We start from the raw sequence: 26,592 nt of genomic DNA, 5'->3' as shown, positions 1-26,592 counted from the left end.
TATGCCTAATATAGAGGTCATAGTCATTTTGTAACTTCGACTTGGAAGTGAGCATTTCTTCCATTTTTTATTCATTAGAAGCAGGTCACACTTGAAGGGAGGGGATTACAAGGATCTGAAGACCAGCAGGTGGAGATCACTGGGAGCCAACCGAGAGGCCACCTACTACATCTTTGGTTTCTTTTATCACTGTTTTGTCGTTTTTGGCATACAGATTCTGCACATATTTTATTACACGTATACCTAAGTGTCAATTTTTTAATGCTATTATAAATTGTACCTGTAGTTGCTTGTTTGCTGGTGAATAGAAATACAACTGATTTCTGTATATTGATCTTATGTCCTGAGATCTTGCTAAAACTCACTTATTAGTTTTACACACTCACTATTCCAAACATTGCTTTTTTCATTTAAATAAGGGATGTCGTAGAGATTAAATTGTATCAGATCACAAAGGTCTTAACCATTATAGTTAATTATTGCATAGAATTCAATTCCAAAAAGCTTTTATTCTCAGGTTTGTCAGTCAGACAACTGACTGAACTGTTTACTAAAAGTTTTTTTTTCTTCTTGCAGTATATCAGCATTGAATTAATAGTTACACAGATGTGTTCTACAGATAGTGTCCAACTGATAATTGCTTTTGACTTTCAGGCTTTGAAGAAATGGATTGAAGAAAATTCTGAACTCAGCTTTCTAAAACCTGGCATATTGACTGGACGTGGCAAAACAAATCACAACACAGGTACTATATATATGAATTAGAGTTAGGATACTGTATCTATAAGAATATTTATAATATATTCAAATTCTTTTTTAATGCTTGTATCAGTCAGGGTTCAACTAGAGAAGCAAAACCAGTAAGAGATTATGCACACATACATATATACCTATATGTTGTTTATGTGTGTGTGTACACAAACACACACAAACTCATAGGGATTTGGGAATTAGCATGCACAACTGGACTGGCAAAGTGAATTTGAAATCCATAGGGCAGGTGGTCAAGAGCAGGCCTGAACCTCACAGGCATGAGCTGTTTGGAGTCTCTGAGCTCAGGGACTAATGCCTAAGCCTTCTTACAAAGGGTCGATTGATTATGTCAGGTCAACTGAGGATGAAATCCCTTTTGTAACTTAAATGTTAAGTGATTAGGAACTTCAATTACATCTGCGAATTCCCTTCACAGAAGCACCTAGATCAATAACTGGGTACTGTAGTTCAGCCTAGCCACATTGACACATCAGAAAGCCATCACAGTGTTCGAATACAAAAACTTGTAGACATCTCCTCTTCCCATAGGTCCTGCAGACAAAACCAAAGTTATTTTTAAAAATATTGTTTGAGCACGTCACTCTTTTTCTCCAATTCTCAATCAGTAGATTAAGATTAGCTGGAAATAAAAATGTTCTGTTTCCATTTTATTGTTTTTTAAGCTATAGATGCTTTTATGTGTAATATATATATTTTTAATTAAAAAAAAAAGTTCAAGCACACAATCCTGAAATCCAGCTACGGTGGCTGAAGGATGAAGGGCTGCCTCTGTAATCCTCCAGCAGGATCCCTGGGTGGCCAGCCCTCAGCTGACATTCTCATAGCTGTGCTCCCCACCCCTCAGTGACCAGCTGGGACAGATCCTCACTCTGTTCCTCCTGTTTAGTTTTGTGTATAATAAGCAGTCCCTATCCTGTCAGTCCTCAGTCATTACTCTTGCACTTTCCCCTTATGCAAATTTTAAACTTCATGAATCGAAAAAAGTATATTCAGATTTTGAAAATTTAACTTACCAAATGAAGTCCAACACCACATTATTGCAGTTGGAATTCAAAGTTCTCTGCAGTCTGACTCTAACATGAGTTGATTTTCAAACTTTGTTATTTCTTTACAAATAAGCACTCAAGACATTTTCTTGTTTGTTCATTTATCCATCCATCCATCCATCCATCACCTATCCATCCATCATCCATCCATCCATCCACATTTATTTAGAAACTTACCAGTTATTGAGCTTCTGCAGAAGAGCCTTCCCCAACCACCCAAGACTGGTAGAGGTGTCTCTCCTCCCTGTTCCATAGATGCAATTCTGCCTCCATCTCATTGCTCATCACCTTGAATTATAGCTTCCTATTGATATCCTTCTTCCATGAGATCCTTGTAGATAAAAATGGACCTTTTAACCATGTATTTTTACCTGACAAACTATAATTGCTGAATAAATGTTTGATGAACAAGTGGACGAGTAAGTTTAGAAATTCATGAAGTATGGTGTCTGTCTTGGGCATGCTCATCGTTCAGTAGAAGAGGATGGTAAAAAGAAATTGTTTTGGCCTTAAAATACATCTGAAGATTTTGGCTGCCAGTGTACTGGAAAAAATTAGAACTTATATAAATTCTATTAACTTGGAGGTGGAGCCCACTGAAATTCTTTTTTCTTCTCAGTATATCACTGGCTGAGAACCGCACACTGTTAGGGTCTCAGACTTAGGTTCTGCCACTAACTAGCCTGTCAGTTTATCATACTTCCAAAACCTCAAAGTCTTCATCTGTAAAGGAGAACTATAACACTTGCCACATCAGCCTAAAAGGGCTTTGTGAAGTTCCAGTAAGTACTTAGTTGTGAAACTGTTTTGCCAGCTATAAAGTCCTATACATATGCAAAATCATTATGATGAATAGTTTTGCAAAAAAACTATTAATTGTTGATAGTTGTTGATAGTTTTTTTTAAAAAAATCAGTATTTGTTTTGAGATAACATGACTGAAGTCACACAGCTGGTTAGTGCCACAGCTGGGATTTGAACTCACGTAGTCTTGGGGCAGAGTCCAAATTGTTAAACACCATCATAATGTCCTCTCTAAAACAAGGCTAGGAATAGGCCCTACTGTCTAGCGTTGTTTTGACATCATGAATATAAAGCACTTTTCACAGTATTTGGCACATAATAAGCATTCCATAATTAATGGCTATTTTTCGAGGGTAAAGTTCCCTCTTTGGTGAGTTGTATAATGAATGCCCTCTGACTCTGACACAGGAATGACGCTCCCAGCACAGAAGTGTGCATTGGATGCATTCAGAACCGATGGAGATAAAAAGATTCTGATTGCTACCTCAGTTGCTGATGAAGGCATTGACATTGCTCAGTGTAATTTGGTCATCCTGTATGAGTATGTGGGCAATGTCATCAGAATGATCCAAACCAGAGGTGAGAAAAGCTTTGATGCCATGACTAAATGGCTGCCAATTTGTCTGATTTGTGAGCGTGTCTGTCATTTAGAAACGTACTCTGTCCCAGTCATTGTGCTTCTGGCCTTTTCTCCTTTACCGAGCCATAGTGGCTGTATGACCATTGGCACAGTGGACTCTGGCGTCTTTGGCCCTGATGGTGGCTTACTTGATCAGGATTGTGTGGGTACAGTTTTGCCCACTAATATATACCCTATTTTGATTCTTGTTTATGATGAATACTGTTTACTTGACCAACATTGACGGACATATTTATGGTAAGATAATTCCCACTTGGATTGAGACTCTGGCAGCCAATGTGTGGAACTTTCATGGTTGTGCTTGTGGTAATGATGGGCCCCCTGTATTCTAGAAGAGATACTCCATAGAATTCTCCTGTCTCACTTGAACTAGGTGATCTTCTAACTAGCCTCTCTTACTTTTTCCAATTTCCCTAACGACAGCCGCCATTTTACTTCCTGAAAAACAGCTCTGGGCATGTCACTTCCCTATATAGAGTCTCTAGTCATTCCCAATTTATGTGATGTTAAAAAGCTCAAAATCCAGCACCAGCTTATCTTTCCAATCTATTTCTCATTCTTCCCCTTTATTCATTATCCACTTCTGCCAACCTGACTTCATCATTTTCTCCTTGTTGAAGAAAGCGCTCATGTACTGCTACTGATAATCTTTGTTTTACTTCCTCCCTCTTGTCCCCACCTGTCCCTGATTCCCTCAGCTGGCAAAAAATTTTCGAATGCCCATAGTTCTTTACATTTATCTTCCTTATCACACTTATTATTTCCACCTATATTCTGATGGCTATGAACATATCTATTTCCCCACCTCTTTGAAGGCTCTTGAGGGAAGATCTGTTCATTATTCATCTTACAGTGCTCACAGTGTCCTCCTGAGTATTCATGTTGGATTGTCTTTAAGGCATTGTCTCTGATAATGTAGCTGTTCAATTATACTGTCTGGAGACTGACCCCCCAAGGAAGCCAGTCTAAGGTGGGCTCCTAGTTTAACATGTAGTTTAATATGAAGGTGCACACCTGCATTGGAGTCCATGCTCTAACAGCTCAGCCTACCTATGAAAGCTTTCCTATGAAAGTTGAATTTTAGGAGTACCCCTTTGTTTACTTCTTCTCAGATTTATCAGTTTTAAGTCAAAGACACCAAATAAGGTATTTATTTCTGATAGGCAGAGGAAGAGCAAGAGGTAGCAAGTGCTTCCTTCTGACCAGCAATGCTGATGTAATTGAAAAAGAAAAAATAAATATATACAAAGAAAACATGATGAATGACTCCATTTTAAGGCTTCAGACGTGGGATAAAGCAGTATTTAAAGAAAAGGTAAGTCTTTTAATCTGTGTCACTCTTGCAGAATCTGACCATGAGTAACAAACAGAATATGAGGATAGTTGGTGCCTTTTATCATATTGCTCTGAGTGTTGCATGAGAACAATAAGTTTATGCTTAAAATTTTGTCCTGCAGTGAACATCAGTTCATTCTGCTTTAGGTCTCAATGAGATTAAAATATATGTTATTAGTGCTAATATTTGAAGTGAGGTTTTTAGTTATAAAAGGGCAAACTGAGTTAGATGACCCTCAAGTCGGCAGCTCATCTTGAGGACTGCACCCTAACATGGCAAAACACAGCCCTTCTCAGTCTTTCCCTCCAATCTGTCTCTCTCTAACACCCAGAGTCCTCAGAAAAAAGCTCCCCGGGGACAGCGCATGTGTTAGAATGCCTGCTTGTAGATATTGGTATGAATGCACGCCGTGGAGTGGCCTATCTGTTCAGTTCAGCCTCTTGGTAGTGACCTTCATTTTACTGTAATTTCCTTTATAACACAGAAGCATGGAACCAGACTGGGGAAAGTCAAGAAACACAAACACCACATACACGCACACACAGGCACACAGGCACCGCGTACTTTCTCCAGACCCTCTGCAGAGACTTTCAGCTTGGGATCTCTGCCACCTGGAAGATGTGTGACCTCGGGTACTTACTCTGTCTCTTAAATCATCTGTCTCCTCATTCGTAAAGTTGGGAAAGTAATGGTATTTAATTCACAGGGCAGTTTGGAAGATAAAATGGAGTATATGCATTGCCCAGCACAGTGCCTGGAATAAAGTATGTGCTCAAGGGGCGCCTGGGTGGCTCAGTTGGTTAAGCGACTGCCTTCGACTCAGGTCATGATCCTGGAGTCCCGGGATCGAGTCCCGCATCCGGCTCCCTGCTCAGCGGGGAGCCTGCTTCTCCCTCTGACCCTCCTCCCTCTCATGCTCTCTGTCTCTCATTCTCTCTCACTCTCAAATAAATAAATAAAATCTTTAAAAAAAAAAAAAGTAAGTGCTCAAAAAATGAGTATTGTGATGGACAGAGGCATGAGGCAGACTTTAACTTCACAAAGATGAACCTTACAATTCAGTAGACCAACTCCATAGTGTCCATAATTTTAAAAAGTCATAATCTCTTTGCTCAAAAAAGTTTTGAGCAGTGGTCTAAAGCAACTTAACACGTATTTTAGGACAAAAAATGACAACTTTATGTCAGTATTTACTCGTTTTTAGAAACATTTCTTCCTAAAGTTTAGAGACTAAAATATTTAAAAATACTTCTTCCACATTTTCATTGAGAAGAACTGCAAGGAAATTTTTTAGTTCCTCTTAATTTTCCTCCTGAATTTTACTAAAAATAGAGGTTTTTCACAGAGTCATCTTCCCGTTTTGTAGCATATGTTGATGTTGGCAGTAAAGTCTTTAAAACCATGATAGCTTTAATATCCATGCCATAATTTTTGTCTTTTCCACTGGGTGACCAACTACGTAGACTCGTGTGGCAGGAAAAAAGAGTAAAAGCCTTTTGAGGGAGATGGAGGCTCGGCCAGACACAGACTCTTTTGTAGCCAGCTCACCAGGACGAGGAGTGGGATAGGAAAACACAGGTTACACATATGTTGAATAGCATCTGGGATTGCCCTAACAGCCATAGACAATGGGCAGAGGTGGTAAAGGATGAGAGGGAGCCCAGAACCAGTGTAACCGGGACCTGTTGGCTGGTCATTCCGTGGGTGGGGGTGGGCATTCTGGCTCCCTGCAGGGTCTCCACTAACAGGCAAGGGCTGCTACCATGTGGCAGGGTTGAGAGCATGGCTCCCTGCTTGGCCTTCTCTGACGCCATTAGGTGGGAGTGTTGAGATGCTTCGTTAAGGTGGAAATCTAGGTACCCCTTCAGTCTTTGCTGGCATGGGCTGCGGTTAGGCTACAGTTGTTTGTTTTATTCTGTGATGTTTGGCAGGAGTAGAACAGCTATTGTATAAAAGTTTCTTGTCTCGCTAGGCTGCCCCTTTCCTGGTCCTTTGGCTAGAGAGAGTAGTAGGCTTCTGTTGAGACACTTATTTTATCTGTGTCCGTAGACACTTCTGGTTGCCAGTTCCTTCAGCCCTAAGTCTGGGATATATGAGAAAACCCAGGTTGCTCACCACCATTTTGTTCTTAGGGTTTTGTGTTTTCTAGCTGTCTGCCTTCCCTTCTGAATCTTCTTAGGTTTATTTTATCTATAATGTCCAGGTTCTTTTTTTTTTTAATATTTTATTTATTTGAAAGAAAGAGTGAGCGAGAGAGAGAGCACAAGTGGGGTGAGGGGCAGAGGGAGAGGGAGAAGCAGACTCCCCATTGAGCAGGGAGCCCAATGCGGGGCTCGATCCCAGGACCCTGGGAGCATGACCTGAGCCGAAGGCAGACGCTTAACTGACTGAGCCACCCAGGCACCCCTATAATGGCCAGTTTCTTAGTTGTAAGTTTTGAAATAGAATGCAGTCATACTATACATGCATTTAACTTTCCTGTAACTCAACAATACTCTCTGTGGTTGGAAGGGGAGAGAGAAAAAAGATTTACGTGCTGGGGACTCTTCTGCCTGTGGTTCCATTTAAGAGGTCTCTGCCCTAGAAGTGGGTGTAGTTATGCCTGAAACAGTCAATACATGTTTATTTATGAAGGATTTAAAAATTTTACCAACTACTAAAGTAGAAAGCAGGGGTCACACGACTGTTTTATGAACATCTTTAGTACTTTATGACCATTTTTTTTCCCTAAAGATTTATTTATTGTGAAAAGCAAGACAGTGAGGGCGACTGCGTGGCTCAGTTGGTTAAGCGACTGCCTTCGGCTCAGGTCATGATCCTGGAGTCCCTGGATCGAGTCCCGCATCGGTCTTCCTGCTCGGCAGGGAGTCTGCTTCTCCCTCTGACCCTCCCCTCTCTCCTGTGCTCTCTCTCATTTTCTCTCTCTCAAATAAATAAATAAAATCTTTAAAAAAAAAAAAAAAGCAAGACAGTGAGAGAGTGGAAGGACAGTTGAAGAGGGAGAGGGAGAGAATCCTTAAGCAGACTCCCTGATGCGGGACTCAATCCCAGGACCCTGAGATCATGACCTGAGCTGAAACCAAGAGCCAGCTGCTTAACCGACTGAGTCACCCAGGCACTCCCTTTATGGGCATCTTTGATTCAAAAATTAAAAAGGCTCATTGGAGGTCACAGTTAAACACTAACAAAGAATTAGGAGAACCCAATAAAATTACCTATGGGATTTTTATAAACAAAGCCAGGTACTGTATGTTTATGGAAGCTGTACATGAATGAATGATAATAAACATGTATGTGCAGGTGTATGTGCGTGTGCGTAAATACCTCCTAGTTATACCGTTATGCTAAGTGGATTTTGTTTTTGGTTTTTGGGTTTTTGCATGTAGGTTCTCCAGATACAGATTCAAGAAAAATTAATCAGGGATAGTCAAGGAAAAGTAGAACCTGTACCTGATAAGGAAAATAAAAAGCTGCTCTGCCGGAAGTGCAAGGGCTTTGCATGTTATACAGCTGACATCAGAGTGGTGGAGGTAAGCAGCCTTTGAGCAAAGAGCACTGGGTCATTTTTTAGCACTAATCAAAGCTTACTCTCTATTGGTGAGATATTTATAGTAAGAATATTATTATTTTTGTTGTTGTCATGGCCATGATATTTTAAAAAGCCAAAAAAGTTTTGAAACCCTTAACAATGAAGAAGAAGCAGCTACTTAATTAAATATTATGTAGCCACTAAAAATAATGGTCATGCTAAATGAATGGGGTATCCTGGGTTAGATCCTAGAACAGATAAAGAGTATTAATTAGAAAAAGTAAAAATCTGTAGATAACAGTAAGGTTCCAATCCTAATTTCTTAGTTTTGACAAATACACTGTGGTATGTTAGATGTTAGCATTCAGGGAAGCTGGGTGAAGGGGATACAGGAAATGTCTGGACAATTTTGCACTTTTTCTATAAATCTAAAGTAATTCCAAAGTAAAGTTTATTAAATGAAATGATCACAAAGCTTATGTATAATGAAAAACTTCTTACAAACGATGGTGAAGTAGAAAAAATAACAAGGATACAAGGTTGTAAATATGCTGGGACTTTAGTAGGAGTGTGAAATAATAGCGACAAAACCACCATCACCATCAACAACAAAAACATCAAAAAATTATCTTTGTCCAGAAAAAAAGACTAGAGGAAATATATTGAAATATATTACTATTTTGCAGTGAGACTCCATGATTTTTTCTCTCTACTTTTATGTTTTCTAAACTTTCCTTTTGGGATATGGATCACTTTTATAATGAAAACAAAATATCTCATTTTAAAAACATCTGCCGGTTAGTTTTCTCTATTTTTTTTTTCTTAAAAATTTTGGATAGAAAAATCTCCAAAGACAAAAATGGGCTGTAACTGCATTGCTGCTGATAGAGGGGAAGCTGGTTCAGATGATGAGTTATTAGGATTGTCCTTGGTCTTTGGAAAGCTGAAGTCTCTAATCAGTCCATCTGTTTGAGCGAGAAGCGGAATATTAAGAGTGGTACTAGCAAATTCCCATGCCTTTATGAATCTGCTTCTTTAGCTAGAAAAGGTCCTTTCAGCTCCAATTTGAGTGATTTTTCTATTGAAATGGCCCTCTGTGACTGTTTTCCCAAGGGGCTGGTATGTTGGGTCTGCATTTGTTCTGTACAGAGTGGCCTTTCTCGGGACTCTCAAGTTGGCTGTAGGTGGAGCTTCAGGACACATTAGTCTGTGACCCTCTGCAGATCCGCACTGACCCTTCATTGTTCTCTGTATCCTTTGGATTGTGTCTGTCAGGTGAACTCAGGCTTTGGAGATCTTCAACAAATACCCCCTTTGGTTTCTGAATTAATAAAGAACATCTATTTTCAGAAGCTCAGTTGCCTGGAAACTTCTTAGTCCTCCTCTTCATGAGACGGCCCCTATCACCTCACTTGCATCCCCACCCCCACCCTTGTAACTGGGAGTCCGGTTGTATGGATTCTAGTCTGGCCTTCAGGTGAATGCATATTTCCTTCCTACCCCATCTGTAAAATAAGTGGGATCCTACCTGCTCTGCATCTCAGATTGTGGTGGAGTTTTTTAAAATCACAGTTCTGTCCTAGTTCTAATGTTGTGTTTTGTGTGTTATTCAATCCCTTCATCTGTAGGACTGCCATTACGCTGTGGTTGGAGATGCTTTCAAGAAGTGCTATGTGAGTAAATTACACCCCAAACCAAAGACCTTTGGGCATTTTGAGAAGAGAGCAAAGATCTTCTGTGCCAGACAGAACTGTAGCCATGACTGGGGAATCCATGTGAAGTATAAGACATTTGAGATTCCAGTTATAAAAATAGAAAGCTTTGTGGTGGAGGATATTACAACTGGAGATCAGAAACTATATGCCAAGTGGAAGGATTTTCCTTTTGAGAAGAGATCCTTTGATGCTACAGAAATGTCCGAATGACCTCAGGACCTCAGTCTTTAGCTACAGGGAATGGATGACCTTGACTGAAGAAATTAGCCCCAGGGGGTACAGTCATGGATTGTGTGTACCACTGTGAAGCTACTTTACCCAAGCTTGTATCAAACGGAGTATGTCACTTAACTTCACCCTGTTTATTGTTTTCAGCAGTTTGAACTGTATCACATATGTAAAGCACAAGTGAATCACAGCACTAATACTCTGTAGGCCAATGGAGCTCTAAGTACTTGGGAAAAATTAAAAAGCCTTAACTTCTTTTCCTATCCTTCCTTTCACAACTGACTGCCAGTGTACACCCAGTAGCCACTCAGTACACACTGGAATGAATGAATGAATGAACAAATGAAATGTTGAAAGTGTTTCCACCATAAACTGACTTTTTTTTTTTTTTAAGATTTTATTTATTCATTTGACAGAGAGAGACACAGCAAGAGGGAACACAAGCAGGGGGAGTGGGAGAGGGAGAAGCAGGCTTCCCGCGGAGCAGGGAGCCCGACGCGGGGCTTGATCCCAGGACCCCGGGATCATGACCTGAGCTGAAGGCAGACGCTTAACGACTGAGCCTCCCAGCCGCCCCCATAAACTGACTTTTGCCCTTAGTATACTGAAATTGTTCTTAAGTCCTGTAAGACTGCCCCACCCCATCCCACTTCAGGCATCAGCTGCAAATCCAGGTAATCACCTGTGCCTCTCACTGACAGGCTATAGATCAGAGGTTCCCATGACCTCCTCCTTGAATTTGATTCATCTGCTAGAGTAGCTCACAGAACTCAGAGAAACATTGTATTTTCTTAATCACCGGTTTATTAGAAAAGGGTATAACTAAGGAACAGCCAGATGGAAGACATGCATAGGGCAAGGTGTGGGAAAGGACAAGGAGTTCCCACGTCCTCTCCAAATCTCCACCTGTTCACCAGGTAGAAGCTCTCCAAACCCTGTCCTTTGGGTTTTTATGGTGGCTTTATTATATAAGCATGACTGATCAAATCATTGGCCATTGGTGATAGATTCAACTTCCAGCTCCACTCCCCAGCTGTCAGGGGGTGGGACTGAGAATTCCAGCCCTAGAATCAGAGTTGGTTGTTCTGGCAACCAGCCCCATCCTTAGGTGTAGTCCAAAAGTCATGTCGTTAGCATAACAAGAGACACCTTTGTCCCTTGTGTCACTTAGGAAATTCCAAGGGTTGTAGGAGCTCAGTGCCAGAAATGGGGACGAAAGTCAAATATGTATTTATTATATAAATCACAGTCTCACAAGTGTCTCTTTTTATCTGTGATTGCCTTTTTTGGATGCTGTTGTTTCAGAACTCTAATAGGATGTTTAAAACACCTACTGGAGATTCGAGAAAAGTTCTTTCAAGTATCTAAATGGTGTCCAATTTGGATGAAGGTGAATAGTCCTCTCTTCAGCCAACAGAAGGCAGACTGAAGGTGAAACAAAAATATCTTAGAATTTCCTTATTGGATTTTTTGCCCCAAGTCAAGCCACTGCCAGGCATAGAGCCTGGAACAGAGTTAGGCACTCGGTTACTATTTACTGAATGAAAAAACCTGGTAGGTAGCGTTTTAAGAATGGCAAACTCTTGACTGATGCCTAAATGCTGGTCATTGGATTTCTCGGCCAAAAGCTATATGTCGGAACCAAGTGGGGAGTCTTTTTCATGGGCACATGCCCCACCCCATTAGGACATCCTGGCAGGGTGTCCAGCCATGGGTACTTTGTGAGGTTTCTCAGGTGGTTTAGATACAACCAATCACACACCCGCAGGACCTTGTTTCTCTATGGTTCCTGCCAGTGCTGACATGGTGATGGGTTTTTGACCGGAAATGAGAAGCTGCCTTCAGTCAAATGCCTGATTGTGTAATAAGGGCTGTAAACTCTGATTCCTGTCCTTAGAACTGATACTACTACTTGAATTTCTTTAAAAAAATTAAAAATTTTTTTTAAATTTAAATTCAATTTGGTTAACCTGTAGTGTATTATTAGTTTCAGAGGGTAAAACTGATATTATTACTTTAAAAGACAAACCATCAGGTCGGCATTTTCTCAAGCAAGTCCTGTGGAACACACACGCTGTGAGATGCTCTAACGAAAACATTCTGTGGTCAAGACAGGCTCCTGAACCAAATGCTGCCAGCCCGCCCCTCAAATGAGTGAGTCATTCACACTTTAACGGTCATTGTGTGGCACTGTGTCAGTTCTGTGCTAACAAGACCCCTTGAACTCAGTGGTTCCCAAACACGCTGACCCTGGAACCCTGTTATTCACGGGACACCGCTCCCATCCTGTGGAAGCACCACAGCAGGTATGCAGCCCTGACGTGGACAGCCAGCCAGCCAGCCAGAGCCAAACCGGAATGATGTTAACTTCAGGACCATACCAGGTACTCTCGTATCATACCACGTAATAGAAGTACGCATTTCACGTAGCAAATCTGCACTTAATATGCAGGCCTCCGTTCTTGGGCTGCAAATTATTAAAACTATTAAAACTCTCAGCTATGGGGCGCCTGGGTGGCTCAGTCGTTGAGCGTCTGCCTTCGGCTCAGGTCATGATCCCGGGGTCCTGGGATCGAGTCCCGCATCGGGCTCCCTGCTCCGCGGGGAGCCTGCTTCTCCCTCTCTCACTGTGTCTCTCTCTGTCAAATAAATAAAATTAAAAAAAAAAAACAACAAAAAACCCTCTCAGCTATAATTATATAATCTTTGTGATAATTAGGCTGTCTGGGTGAACAAAAACTACTTGGGTGTTAAATTCTGTTTGTGGTCATGACATTTGACAGCTTCCTCAGAAAGCAGCCAGGGAACCTTACTGTTTTTCTGGAAGTAAGTCTACATTGCTTCTACGTAACCCTGCCGGGTGCTCCGCTGTCCTCACATAGCCTTGAAAGGGAAACTGGGCCCAAAATATGGTTCTTCATTTTGGTGATTGGAAACTCCCAACTTTAGCTTAGAGAATACTGGGAGATAAATCTCTTAAGATCACAACTACTAACTCTTACCCCAGAGCTGCTGGTGGCCATATCCCCAGGCACATGGAGCAGCCCTAAAGAATGAGGTAAGACGAGAGGAGAAATGATAGGGAGGGAACCTGAGTTTGAGCCACTAGATCCAGTCAAGCCTACGGCTGTGGCCACCTCTGTTCTTCAAGTTCTATGAGCCAGTTATTATTAACATTTTTGCTTAACCAGTTTGAGTTGTGCTTCTAATAACACTATGAATCATGACTGCTACACCCTTACACTCTCACTCTCACCTACTAATGGCTGTCCCAGAGCCGAAGACACATGTGCTAAAATAAGTCTGTGGGTTAACATAGTGTGCACACCAAAGAATGCTTGGTTTCTTAGGAGGCGTAATGGATTTAGAAAACTGTTAACAAAGGAGATGAGACTCCCACGGAGAGGAAGGGGACTGGCAGGCACCTTGAGCAAGAAGCAAACATTTCGTTTGGAGTGAGAGGACTAGTGCCTTCTTGAGAAACTAGGCCTAAGGAGTTTATTTATTCAGTCTTGTTATGGGCCAGGGTGTGACACTGGGCAAGACATTTTATTAATGAACAGGATGGAGGGTGCATTTGGAGGTAGAGGAGTCCGGAAGCGTACTAGAAGTTATGGCCACAAGAATCTCTGTCTCCACATAACCACTGAGTATGAAGAGCTAGACAGCCCCCCAGAAGTGTAGTAATGAAGAGCTAAGGTGGTAGAGGTCTGTTTTCTCAGCCCTTCTTTGTGTTTCTGTGTTAGGACTGATCCTTATTTGAAGGTCATAGGCTTTTTTATACAACAAGGTTCTGTTTGTAATCTTTTTTTATGAACACAAGCTGGGTCCCAGGAACCTCAGGGGCAGGGATGCTCACTAACCTGTCTTGTCCCTCATCTTGGAAGAGGTAGAAACAGGACTCAGTCCTGGGTGTTCTGATGTCCAGGCCATACTCTCTGAGCGCTAAATTTGAGATTTTTAAAATTCATTACAAGGCGATCAACCTGTGAGCTCTAAGGTACCCTGTTATGAACTGCATGTTTTTTGTGTTCCCCCAAAATTCGTGTTGAAGCCCTAACCCCCAGTGCGTCTCTTTGGAGATAGGGCTTCTAAGGAAGTGTTTCAGGTTAAATAAGGTCGTAAGAGTGGGGCCCTGATCTGATAAAATCAGTGTCCTTACATGGCTCCAGAGAGCCAGCACCTCATCTCCTCACACACGCATTAAGGAAAGACAGGTAAGGGCACAGCAAGGGGGTGGCTGGCTGCAAGCCAGGAAAAAAGTTCTCACCAGAAAAGGAATTGCCTAGACACTGGATCTGGGACTTCTAGCCTCCAGAACTAGGAGAAAATATATTTTTGATGTTTGAGCTACCCAGTCTCTGGTATTTTGTTACGGTAGCGGGAGCAGACTAAGACATGCGCCCCAATATGATGTCAGTGATGAACATAAGCAGATTAACTATAGGGCACAAAAATAGAAAATGATGACCTGCTCACCATACTTACTGCTACTGCTACCTTCTTGTCTGCTCCCAACCGGGGCAGAGGAATCCTGTTTCTCAGCTCTTCCATGTCCCCCCGTATGGTACGGCTGTGGTTGTAAAAGCGGAACTTGAAGGTCACCCGATGCTACAGTCTGAGACTCGCTCTGCTCGAAATATCCCCAGACTAGAGCCTCACACACATTACACAATTCAAGTCCAAAGTCAACAAGCTTTCCTTGAAAATAGATTTAATCTTCCTCAAATTACAAATGTTCTAAGTCTCTCTCCAAAACCACCTCCAAAGTTCTCCTCTTGACAAATGAATTTTCTGGGGAAAAGTTTTGAGGAGAGTAAAAGAAGAAAACATCACATTTTTTTTTAGTGTTGATCCATCTAAAGGTACATAATCAAAAAATGTCAGTGTCTGACCTGTCCACAAGGTGTCTGGATCATTCCTTCCGAAGGAAAAAGGCAGAGGGGAGAATCACAATCACCGCTGTGATTTGAGAACATTTTTATCTACCATGTCAGTTAACACTGGTAATAATATGCAAAGACCAGTGGCCCTCAAGGGAAGGTTTCATGGAGCAGAGGATAACAGAGAGGAACAGAAACGAGGACAGGGGATGCCTTCTGAGAAGACTTATTTGTGTCCAGCTGTTCATAACAGGCCAAGAGTGAAAAATCGACATTCTGTGATCAGTGACTTTACAGACAAGCTCAAGTTCTCTCTTTCTGGCACTACTGACATTCCCACCATTCTAGCTTCCAAATTCTAGAAAAAGAGAAAAAGATCCACAAAAATAGAGGATGTCGGAACTGCGCATTCTGTGCCCAGAGGAATGGCACCAGTTACGTCAATGCAGGGAGGCCGGCACGCGCAGGGGATGCTCTGCACCAAGGGCCCTGCGGGCTAGTGGCGCTTCGCTTCCCCCGGTGCAGCTCCAAGCACAGGGCTCCGAGCACAGCTGACCTACTTGGCCATCTTGCGGATCATGTAGTTGAGGATGCCCCCGTTGTGGAAATAAGTGAGCTCCACGTCCGTGTCGAACCTCATGATGGCCTGGAAGGTCTTCCCGGTATCCAGCTGTGATGACAAAGAAGCAGAGGAGAACCAGTGGGGGAGGAGGCCAGGCAGCTGTGTGAGGAGGGATGCCCCCCCCCCCGCCCTCAGGGCTGCCCCTCAAAGCGTGGTCCGCACACCAGCGGAGCCAGCAGCACTGGAGGGGCGTGCCGTCCCTCGCTCCAGCCCAGCCCAGTGAATCCGGGGCTGCATTTGGACAAGATCCCCAGCCGACTCCTCTGCACAGTAAAGCACCATGGGGTACAATGATGGAGGTGACGGACACCTGAGGACCAGGTCTCTCGGGGCAGCAGCTACTAGTGAGGCTAGGGATGGTATTTTCTAGACCCTCTCTGGGAGCTGCGGGTTGGCAGAAGTCTCATTAAGGTTGTCCCCTAGGCAGCTGGTCCAGCTGCTGACCCTGGGGCCTCGGCACTGGGTACCTGCCTCGCCGCCTCACCTTGGGAGCTGTCGCTTTTACCTTTTGGCTAATCAAAACCTGGAGCCTGGCGTGAGGCTCAGGAATGGGGTGTGTCTGTTCACATTTTGATAATAAAAAAGGTGTTTTTTTTAGATCATGTGAAAACGTCCTGTCTCCGAGCTTCTAACACTCTTTTCTGGGCTAAAGAGAGATTGGGAGTCAGAGGAGACAGTGGGGCTGGTTGGGGAGAAGAAAGGAACTGATGGTAACTCCATGAGTAAACAGAAATAAGTAATCCATCAACAGGTGCCCCCCCTCACTGTGTTGTGAAGGCAGAGCAGGCGCCAGCAGAACTCGTAGGTCTAACGCACTCCTACTCACTGCCTGTTTTCCTTCCCAAGTCCACTCATTTCCTTCTCGCGGGTTTGATGATGAACACACGGTCCCGTTTACTTGGGCCTGGCATGGGGAGGCTCCGGCTTACCTTGACCTGCACTTTCATTCGTGGTGTGAGGTTTTCTGGAATGATGATGGAGTATCGTTCCCGCCCTGTGAGTCCCAGGGTGTCTGCGGTCTCCCCAGGGAGATATTCGAGGGGAATCACCCCCATTCCCACCAAGTTACTACGGTGAATGCGCTCGTAACTTTCAGCCAGGACAGCTTTGATTCCCTGAGGAGCCAAGACAGTACTTTGGACACAGTTCCAATTTTCTTTAGATACACAGAAACTTTACAAAAGGCTTCTTCAGTCCAAACTCCTCTCACACCTAACTTCTTTGTAAGTACCAATGACTTGTTTACATAAACAGTCACTCTAGTTATAAGTAACACAGCAGCTGGTCTGAACTGACTGCCTACCATGTACAGGCAGCATAATAAAGTGGCTTCTCCCATCCCACCCTCCACCAGCCCTCGGAGGGAGATGCTACCATTGTGCCCTCTTCACCCACACGGGCGGTGGTGTCTGGTAATTGAACTCATGCAGTTTGACCACACGCTTAGCTGTTTGTGATACAACATCTCTCAGCGCACTTCCATTATATCTGGAATCCACACCGCAAAACAACATAAATTTTTCCTTTATTTCCCTTGAATAGGTGCAGACACAAAAGACAACCGAAAAAGCAACTTTCAGAACATACTACAGAGAAAGGAAATGATGTGCTGCTTTTGCAATTCCTGTTCAAAAACAGGAGATACTCTGTATGGATCTGCGTGCACATGTGTTCACTCTGAGGGGGAGTGGCAGCTTTGTAAACATGTCCGATGCACGTCCCTACGCTGGGTAAGGGCTGCGCGGGGCTGAGAACCAGTCGTCCAGCCCCCTCTGCTGTGAGGAGAGCCCAGCACTGCTGAGCGGCCCAGCCCGGGGCAGCCGGAACTCGGGGCCAATCTGTACGGAAGCCTAGGGCCTGGGGCCCCTCGCGTGCCAGTTCTCTTGGCGTCCTTCAGCTCTTACGGTCCCCACCGGCTGCATTTCTATGGCCAGCTCCCAGCCCCATCCCTAAAACCCTTTCCTCCTCTGTAATTTCTCTGGTTCTTTTCCGCAGCTTCTAGAAAAGGCAGACTTTTGATATATTACCAAGTAATCAAAGAACATCTTTTGTTCCCCCCACAAAGCAATATGCTTGATAAAAAACAAAACAAAGCAATAGGTGTGATGTTCAAAGAGATTTACAGCTGCCTGCCAGACCCCGCCTTCTTTACTGGACGTGTGGTAATCACCCTATGCGGTGTTTCCCAAGGTTTAATTTGCTCGAGCCATAAATCCCTGAGATTGGCACCAGTTAAGTCATCTTCCCCTACCCTGAGAATGCAGGCTGAGTAGCAGGACTCTTCCCTGCTTTTGGGGCCAGGAGATGCTCCAGAGGTAAGAACCATCTGTTCCCTGCACGGCCCCTCCATGGGGACGCCTCCATGGGGACGCCTCAAGCGGCTCAGGCCCTGAAATGGCCTCAGGTTCTCAAGAGCTGTCTGTCTACATCCAGAGAGCGCGTCCTTTACTCTTGAGAGTCTATAAGCCGACTCAGAGGCAGTGAAAGGCCACTTGAAGTGCACTCCCCAAGTCTGTCCAAAGCACCAGCTCCTTACTTTTACCCTTCCCTGAACCTCCTGAGGGACAACACGGGAGCAGCGTCCGGACTTATGCCTCGCCTGGGACTACAGCCTGAAATACATGTCCCATCCTCAACCTGAATATTAGGAAAACCATGCCATTTTTCCCCACAAAAAGAAGACATACATACACACATTTGAAAATAATTTCAGAGACTTCACAGACCCTCCTCCCAACTGCTCCACAGACACGTCCAAAGATCCATGGTTCCCAGAATAGGAGTATCTGATCTAAGGAACCGGTTCAACTCTGGATTACCCTTCACTGAGTGGGGTAAAGGCAGATCCGCCAAGAAGCAGGAGCTGAACAAACATCACATGCTTTGCTGAGCTTGCCTGCTGGGGTCCCTCCACGTCACACTCACCAGGAGGAAAGGGCCCTTGGCCGCCCAGTCTCGGGAGCTGCCTGAGCCATACTCTTTCCCGGCCAGAACGATCAGGGGAAGGCCTGCCTGCTGGTACTGCTCCGCGGCATCGAACACGTCAAGCTGAGGAAGAGAAAAGCAAGGTTTACAGATGCAGCAGAGTGTGGACACAGGCCAGGGGGACCTGGTGAGAAGCACAGGGTCTTCAGTGGCCCAAGTCAAAACAAAGCCAACAGAAAACTCAACCAATCAGTGGCCTGTGTTACAAATCTCCAATTCACCTCTACCAATGAATTTTATGTTCTTTTAACTAAAATGCCTAGTTTTTGTCCTGGTTTTAGAAAAACATTCAAATCCTAAGGCATCAAGGGAAAAGAAAGAAAGTCGATCAGATTTTTCCCCCTCTTCCATTGATTAAACTATTTTAAAGCTTAGGAAACAGAGAATCCCATCTAAACCTGGGTTTTGACTCAGTCTAGAGACTCAGTGATGGTCACTTGTGAAGGGTAGCAACCACAAAGAAGGTGACATGTTCTGAAATTATATAAAATGCAAACATACATACACTTATTTATTTTAGATAGCGAGTGCAGGGAGAGGCAGAGGGAGAGAGAGAAGCTTCATGCAGACTCCCCGCTGAGTGCAGAGCCTGGTGGAGGCCTCGATTCCAGGGCCCTGAGATCATGACCTGAGCCAAAATTAAGAGTCAGCTGCTTAACACTCTGGGTCACCCAGGCGCCCCAAAATGCAAACTTGTATCAGTCACCCTTCTACAAGGAGGTCAAGGCAGAGACAGTAGAAACACGGGTGGAAGCACAGATCAATACTGAACAGGAGAGGATTAACTAGTATTTTGGTATATATGAGAAACATCTTCCACAAACAGCTTCATTTGTTTCTCACAAGAATTCTGAATATTCTCTGTGCCAAGACTTCACAAAGACATTTGATATCATTGCTGGTGATATGAAACAATTGTTCTTCCTGGCTACTTAAGTAAAAAAAGAAAAAATCCCTCAAGAAAGGGTTTCCTTCAAAAGAAGCTCTAAAAAGGTGTGTAATCAACCTCTCAAGTAAGCTTTCCCAAATTACTATTTCGGTGGGCTGATGGAGCCTGTGGTTAGCTCCACATGGTGTTACCCAAATCTGGGGAGCTTATAAAGCAACAGCTCCCTACACATTCCCTCTCTTCTAAAGATGACGATGGGGCACCTGGGTGGCTCAGTTGGTTAAGCAACTGCCTTCAGCTCAGGTCATGATCCCAGGGTCTTGGGATTGAGTCCCTTGCTCACCAGGGAGCCTGCTTCTCCCTTTCCCTCTGCCTCTCTCCCCTGCTTGTGCTCTCCTGCTCTTTCTCTGTCAAGTAAATAAATAAAATCTTTAAAAAAAAAAAAAAGAGGACATAAAATTTGGTTGTTTCTTCCGTTATTGTTCCTCTGTATCTCCAGTATTATATTTAAACTACCAGTTCTCTATTTCTCCATTTTTGTTATCTATCAATTTCCTGCTTTAGTGGGGATTTAGTTCTCCCTCTCTTTTTAAAAAGATTTTATTTATTTAATTGAGAGAGAGAGAGTGCATACGTGAGTGGAAGGAGGGACAGAAGGAGAGGGAGAGAATCCTGAAGCAGATTCCCCACTGAGCGCAAAGCCCAATGCAGGGCTCGATCCCAGGACCCCGAGATCACGATCTGAGCTGAAATCAAGAGTCAGATGCTTAACTGACTGGGCCACCCAGGCACCCCGGGGATTTAGTTCTCTCCCCAGCCTCCCAATATAATTATGTCATACGTTTTGGGTAAGTCAGTATTTGGTGTTTGCACTACATTGACTATGTGAATGTTATTTATAGCTGAGACAGGTAATGTACTCTGAATTCCTTTTCTTGGTAATCAAAAAAATTTCCATTGGAATTAATTATTTTCTTTTTGTGTGTGTACTCACCTGTTTCTATGTCACTACCCATCAATTAATCCCCAAACACTCTGCCTAAAGTACACATCTTCTCTAAACACATTCAAATGTATCAGGCAGTCTGTCATTTAAAAATCTTTTCCATAGAGATCTCTCTCCAGGAGCTTCAGTCCTATTCTAATTTGGACTGATTCTTCTCTAGAGATGGTGCATTCCTATAATGGAAGAATCTTCCTTCACCAACATCCTGGGAATTCCCTGCATTTCCTTTTCCTGTATCCTACAACTTCCCCTTTTTGGGCTTATTCTCTCATTTTGGTAAAATGCATTCACCAAGTAGCTTCCTGAGACAGGGACTGAGGAGTATTTTTAAAGTTTTTGAATCTGAATGTGTTATTACTTTAACATGGGACATGGTATTTGGGGGTGCAAGCCAGTCTAAGTTTCCAGTGTTGGTTTGAGCACTTCTGATCTCCAGCACATTGCACAGAAGTTGTTTTTCCCCCTTTGGAAGTTTGTAGATCTTCTCCTTATCTCTGCTGTTCCTAACTTCATACTGAAGCGATTTGGAGCTGGTCTTCCGTAATCATGTGGGTATTCAGTGGATGTCATGTGGAGTCGGATCTTGAAGTCGGGGTATTTTCCTTGTGTTACTTCCCGGATAATTTCCTTTCTTCTCTTCTTAGCATCTCTGTTTAGTCAGATGCTGAGCCTCCTCATTTCAGTCTTTAATTTTCTTATATTTTCTCTCTAATTTTTCCTTTGTCTTTCTGGTCTATATTCTGAAAGATTTTCTCAACTAATCAACTTTTTCTGTGAAAATTTTTTAGGGGCTTTTTTTTTTTTGTTAACAGCCTTTTCTTTCTTTTTTAATTACTATTTTTTATCAAGAGCCCTTTCTCGTCCTTTGATTACTTTATGCCAACAGAAAATCATTTCACCACTCTGAGAAGATAATCTTTTCTTCGTTTTCTTCTACTCTTTGCATTATCTCTGTTTTCTTTCCCTTCCCCACCGTTCTTTGTCTAGGTCTATCTTTCAAGTTCAAGGCTTGGCTCAAATGTCTGTGCATCTCTGATTCTGTCTCCTTATTTAAGATGAGGCTCTGACCATCTGACCAGAAGTTCTATGTCATGGCAAGGCTTGTAAATTCGTGAGGTTCACTGTGACAGCCAATACACAGGAGTCCCCCCAAGTGTCTATACTGCATATCTTTCCCCTTGTCTCTTGGGCATTCTACCAGCTAACTATCTTTAATAGTTTGTTTATCATCCCTGCTCTTCACTGAACACCTACCTACTGGGTGCTGACTTTGTGTTGGGTCCTGGTGATCAGTGATTACCTATAAAGAGTTTGCTTTACCAAAATATAATCTGTTACAAGTGAGGTGGTATGGGTGGTGATAAACCGCACTGACGTTGGAGCCAGACTCCCTGGGTTTTGTTTTGAAGATTGATTGATTGATTGATTTTGGGGGGCGGGGAGAGGCAGAGGAAGAGAGAGAAACTTATGCAGACTCCAGGCCTAGCGCAGAGACTGTTGGCGGGGCTCGATCTCACAACTCCAAGATCTCGACCTAAGCTGAAACCAAGAGTCGGATGCTCCACCGACTGAGCCACCCAGGTGTCCCCAGACTCCCTGGGTTTTAATCTCCATTTTTATTATCTTAAAAGATGGACAATTATGGTACCTCCCTCAAAGGGCTGTTATGAGGATTAAATAAGTCAATATAGGCAAAGAGCTTAGAACAGTACATGGAATGTAATAAATTCCATATAAATACTAGCTGTTATTATTTTTAAGTAAGTCAGGAGGGTGATTTCTCAAGTAACAAACAGTTCTCAAGCAGTTTTGCAGCATCTGCTGGGAAAGGAAGCAACACCGAGGACCCATGACATGCGCCAGATACTCTGCTCTGTGTTGTATACACGTCTTTCCATTTAAGCTTAAGCCTCAGAACCTTACAGGGTGGATATCCTACTTCGCAGGTCAGAAAAATCAGGCTCAGAGAGGGCAATAACTTGCTGAAGGCTCCACAGCCAGTATGTCGGACTCAAAGCACAAGCCCTCCCTCCAAGGCATCTGGGAATGAAGAGTTCGCTGTAACAGGCCAACTGCAAAGAGCTCCCGTCAGGACCCAGGCAGGCCTCCGCGGGCCTCTATGTTCCTCCTTCTCGTGGGATGGGGACTTAAATGTTAATAAAGTCATACAATAGCACCTGTTGATAAATATCCTCTATCTTAACCTGGAAGTTCCCCCTTAAATACTCTGAACTGACCACATTTCACTCAGAGCCTTCGTAAATTCAACTCCCAGGAAACCACGAAGCAGAATCTCTAAGCAGGAAGAGAAAGTTGTAAAACTTAAAAGGGCATCTCTATCCGTGATGAACTCTCTCGAAACAAGAGGTAGCATGGGGCTATGAAGAAAAAATGAGACCCAAAGGAAGGTGACTGTGTAAATATCCAACCGCCCAGAGCCTGACAAAGACACAGTACTCACAATTTCTCCAGAAGGCAGATGGATAGTCTGTGGTGCCTGCTTGTTCAAAAGTTTGTTTAATAAGCGAATGTTGGCAAACGTCCCCCGTGCCATGATGGCATCATTACCTCGGCGGGAGCCATAGGAGTTGAATTCTCGTGGAGTCAAGCTAATAATGCAAGCAGGAGAGGAGCTAGGTTAGTGAATGGAGAAAAGATTAAACTTAGCTTCCATTAAGAAAAGAGAAAACCATAGACCTAGATATCCCTCTAAGTCTACTAAGCATCGCTCTCCAAGGCAGAAAAGCTGTTTCTGTATCTTCTGCTGAGGGTAGAGTCAGAGGTCAGAGGTGGGGCAGTGAAAGGGGGAAATCAGCATTCTCCCAGGACCAACTTCTAGTCTTATAAATCTGGGTAGAAAAACCAGGAGGAACTCTAATGAGTATTTATTTTACTGATTGAGTAGGGTAGCCTAGAAAACTTCACAAAAGATAAAATATTCAAAATGGGTAAGAAAAAGGAAACCAAAAGAGTAATCAGTGTGGGCCAGTCAGGTGGAGCCAAGAATGAGGGAAACACAAAATACATTCTGTAAACTACCTGGAAGGAGGTATAAATTTGTCCGCAAGTCATCAAGAACTCAATGTATTGGGCAGACACATGACTGGCAACATGATTTACATTTTTCATAAGATAAAAATCAGAGCAGTGCTGAAGAGACGGAACAGCTCTTCCTGGTCCTGAAATCAAGGAAAAATCTTGTCTGTGGGCTCCAGTTAAAGGATACTTTGTGATAGCAGGAACATCTTACAATTAACACAGCTGTCAGCTCACTGAGCTGTTTCTTAAAATGGTAGGATGTGTGTGTGAGTGGTAATCTGATCTCACGGTAAGATGTGATCTGAAGACTGAGAGAGTTTAGGCTTTAGGAGCAGGTGAGCGTGTCTACAAACTCCTGAAATTATATCCAGAATGTTGGGGATACGTGCACTTTGCTGGGAAGGTATGATATTTCTTTTCATTCCATTCCCTATATAGTCCATGTCTCAAAAGTGTCAACAATCAGCAATCAAAAAAATCACTGCTTGTTTTCTTAGTTTCTTTCTCCAGCCTCAACCGCTTTGTTTCGCTGTTTGTTGGTGAATCCTTTTCTCCCATTCATTCATTCATTCATTCATTCAACAACTCTTTATTGAGCCCCAGCTATGTGCCAAGAACTGTTCTCAGGGCTTGAGGTAGATCAAGGAACAACATAGATGAAGATCCCTGCCTTTGCAGGGCTTACATTCTAAAAGGTGGAGACAAAGAAATAATCATAATAAGAAAATGAGTATCTTACACAAGTGTTACTAGATTGTGGTTAATAACTGAGGGGAAAAAAAAGTAGATCAAGGCGAGGAGAACAGGAGTCCAGTGTGGGTGACCTCATGGAGGAAGACTTGAACTGGCAAGGGAGTTAGCCAGACAGCTATTTTGGGGAAGAGCATCCAAGAGGAAAAAACAGCCAGCTCAACCAAAGGCTCTCAGGCAGAAGGGTATTTGCCTTTGCCTGGAACATTCAACAAGCAAGGCAGCCACCAATATAGCCAGAGTGGCTTGGGGGAGGGGAAGAGCAGGGATTCGCCGACCCCTCTCAAATATCACCTGCCCTTCTCCGCTCGATGACTCCCACTCGAAGTACAATCATATCCCTTTAGACCCTTACCATATGTGTCTGTGTGTAAGAAGTCCCTGTACATTTAATACAGTAGTTGCCCCGTGTTAAAAAAATCTTGAGATAGACTCCAGTGCATCCCCTGCTCCAGAGGTGGGCTAGCTTCTGAAACTTACAGCACTCCTATCTCTGGGGAACGTGGAATACTTTTGCTCTGAACATGACTGTCCCATAGGATGCACCAGGAGGCAGAGACTGAGTGGGGCTCAGTAGGACAGGGAGGTGTGAAGAAAACACCTTAGCCACCAGGAAAGCGAGACGGGGCCAAGGCCGTTTTCCTCTCCCACTGACAAAAAAAAAGGAAAGAAGGCAAGAAAGAACGAAAAAGGTGTTGGATTTTGTTCTTAGATTAGCTCTGGGCCCATCACTTTAGACACTGATTCGGAAGGTGCGGATGGGAGACAGGAATCTTTATCTCCCCAGATGATTCTCATGGAAAGTCAGATCTGGGACGGGCTCCGATCACTCTCGGCGTATTAGAGGACAGTAGATAATACTGGTATAGTACCCGTTAAAGTCAGTCTGTGACTGAAGGATTGGTCGATGGACGCGTCAGCGGCAAATCCGTAGTCACTACGTGTCTCAGGCAGGACGCAGCATCGCAGGGCAAGGGATACCCCTGCCAAGTGCGCCACAGGCTGAGAGCAGAGCCTGGACTCTAATGGGGACACACGCAGAAGGAAAATCCCCTCTGCTGGGGTTTCCCTGCTGACAGAATCTCCCAAGGAAGCTGGAAAGCAGCAAACAGATAGGGTGACTGGTTTTCAAGCCTCAGGGTTCACTGAAAAATCAGTCTGATTGAAAAGAGAACATGTGAAAAGAAATACTAGCCTCATTCACTCCATTTTTGCCTTTTAGTCTTTCTTCCCCTCACTCACACTTACCCTCTGTTAGTTAAGTAGCGCGCAGCAGGGCTGTTTCTTGCGATATTTCCAGCCGGAGAGATGTGGTCTGTTGTTACGGAATCCCCCAAATTTAACAGCACGTAGGCATCCACTATAGATTTAGGGTGCTGGATATCCAAGCTCTAGCAAAGAATACAGCAAGTTAGTGACGACTCAGGTTTTCTCCAGCAAGTCACCAGGGAGTCTGAACAGTTTCCACAGTGCACTGTGGACCCAAACCGGATGACAGCTGTACATCGCTGCACAGAAAATTCTAGGTTTTTTGGTTTTATCAGGGGTGCTTAGAAAAGTAAGGTGAATTTACTCAAAACATTCACATCCCACCCCTGCAGGGAGGCAAAGTATTGGGACGATTCCCTCAAAAGCAATAGCGATAGAGCTGCAAATGACCTTCTCTGTCTCCACATCCAGGGAACTCAGATGCTGAGGACAGCTAGAATCCTAACTTCCACTCCCCTCCTCTTCCCACCCAGGAGAGCACGGACTCCTTGATCGTCAGTTATAGGTAAGATTTCCCTTGTTTTTTTGAGTATAAGGTTTAAATATAGCAGGCCCGGGGATGTTTTGCTTGGACGGTCGATCCCTCAGACTTTTCTATGTCCAGGTGGTACGGGATGGCCAGGGCGTCTCCGCACAGCCACACAGAACCCCTGGACAGAAACACTGTAGGCCCACTAGAACCAAATACCCCAGCTTCTTAGAACTCTCCCCAGTATTGTCTGCTTGGGTTTGTAAAGGTTTCAGTGGAATGCGTAGTCAAAGCAAGGGTAGAGGGTAATCAAGTAGATTCTATAAGGAAAGAAACATTTTGAAAAACTTATTTTGTTAAAAATAAAAAAGTCATACCAGGTTTTCAAAGAATGGTGGTGACTTAATGTATGTAGATTTGGGATTCCAGCAATACAGCTTGTCCGATGGGGCTGCTAAGGCATTCCACCTTTCATTCACGGTCTTACAAACAAAAAGATAAAAGAAAGAAAAGCAAATCTAATCACATTCCACTCTAAGGGAAGTTTGACATGCAAGCAGAAACTATATATTCTAAGAGTACAATAAAAACCATTCTTTTTTTTTTTTT

The 26,592-nt window shown here is 43.5% G+C and overlaps 2 protein-coding genes and 1 long non-coding RNA gene across 3 annotated transcripts in view; 2 read left to right on the top strand and 1 right to left on the bottom strand.

Annotated features, from left to right (window-relative positions):
- Positions 1–10,326, top strand: part of RIGI (RNA sensor RIG-I) — a 32,304-nt gene extending 21,978 nt beyond the window's left edge. The window contains exons 12-16 of the mRNA XM_081804073.1: positions 655–745; positions 3,032–3,202; positions 4,427–4,578; positions 7,986–8,129; positions 9,757–10,326. Of these exons, the coding sequence (XP_081660199.1) occupies positions 655–745; positions 3,032–3,202; positions 4,427–4,578; positions 7,986–8,129; positions 9,757–10,053 (855 nt within the window). The 3' untranslated portion in view covers positions 10,054–10,326. The remainder of the gene's footprint in view (positions 1–654; positions 746–3,031; positions 3,203–4,426; positions 4,579–7,985; positions 8,130–9,756) is intronic.
- A 4,442-nt stretch (positions 10,327–14,768) lies between these two features.
- ACO1 (aconitase 1) overlaps positions 14,769–26,592 on the bottom strand; it is a 23,267-nt gene continuing 11,443 nt past the window's right edge. Inside the window, exons 10-15 of the mRNA XM_081803063.1 lie at positions 26,361–26,465; positions 25,494–25,636; positions 22,918–23,065; positions 18,502–18,624; positions 16,506–16,691; positions 14,769–15,624 (exon numbers count right to left, since the gene is read on the bottom strand). Coding sequence (XP_081659189.1) covers positions 15,511–15,624; positions 16,506–16,691; positions 18,502–18,624; positions 22,918–23,065; positions 25,494–25,636; positions 26,361–26,465 — 819 coding nt within the window. The 3' untranslated portion in view covers positions 14,769–15,510. The remainder of the gene's footprint in view (positions 15,625–16,505; positions 16,692–18,501; positions 18,625–22,917; positions 23,066–25,493; positions 25,637–26,360; positions 26,466–26,592) is intronic.
- The window catches only part of LOC145717042 (uncharacterized), a 1,975-nt gene continuing 1,016 nt past the window's right edge, over positions 25,634–26,592 (top strand). The window contains exon 1 of the long non-coding RNA XR_014140021.1: positions 25,634–26,019. This is a non-coding gene — a long non-coding RNA (uncharacterized LOC145717042). The remainder of the gene's footprint in view (positions 26,020–26,592) is intronic.

Source organism: Leptonychotes weddellii, chromosome 14 (genome assembly GCF_054177405.1).
Source record: "Leptonychotes weddellii isolate Sample4059 chromosome 14, ASM5417740v2, whole genome shotgun sequence".
Lineage (NCBI taxonomy): Eukaryota > Metazoa > Chordata > Mammalia > Carnivora > Phocidae > Leptonychotes > Leptonychotes weddellii.
The sequence above is the reverse complement of the archived record's forward strand: the minus strand, read 5'-3'. Positions and strand labels throughout refer to the sequence as shown.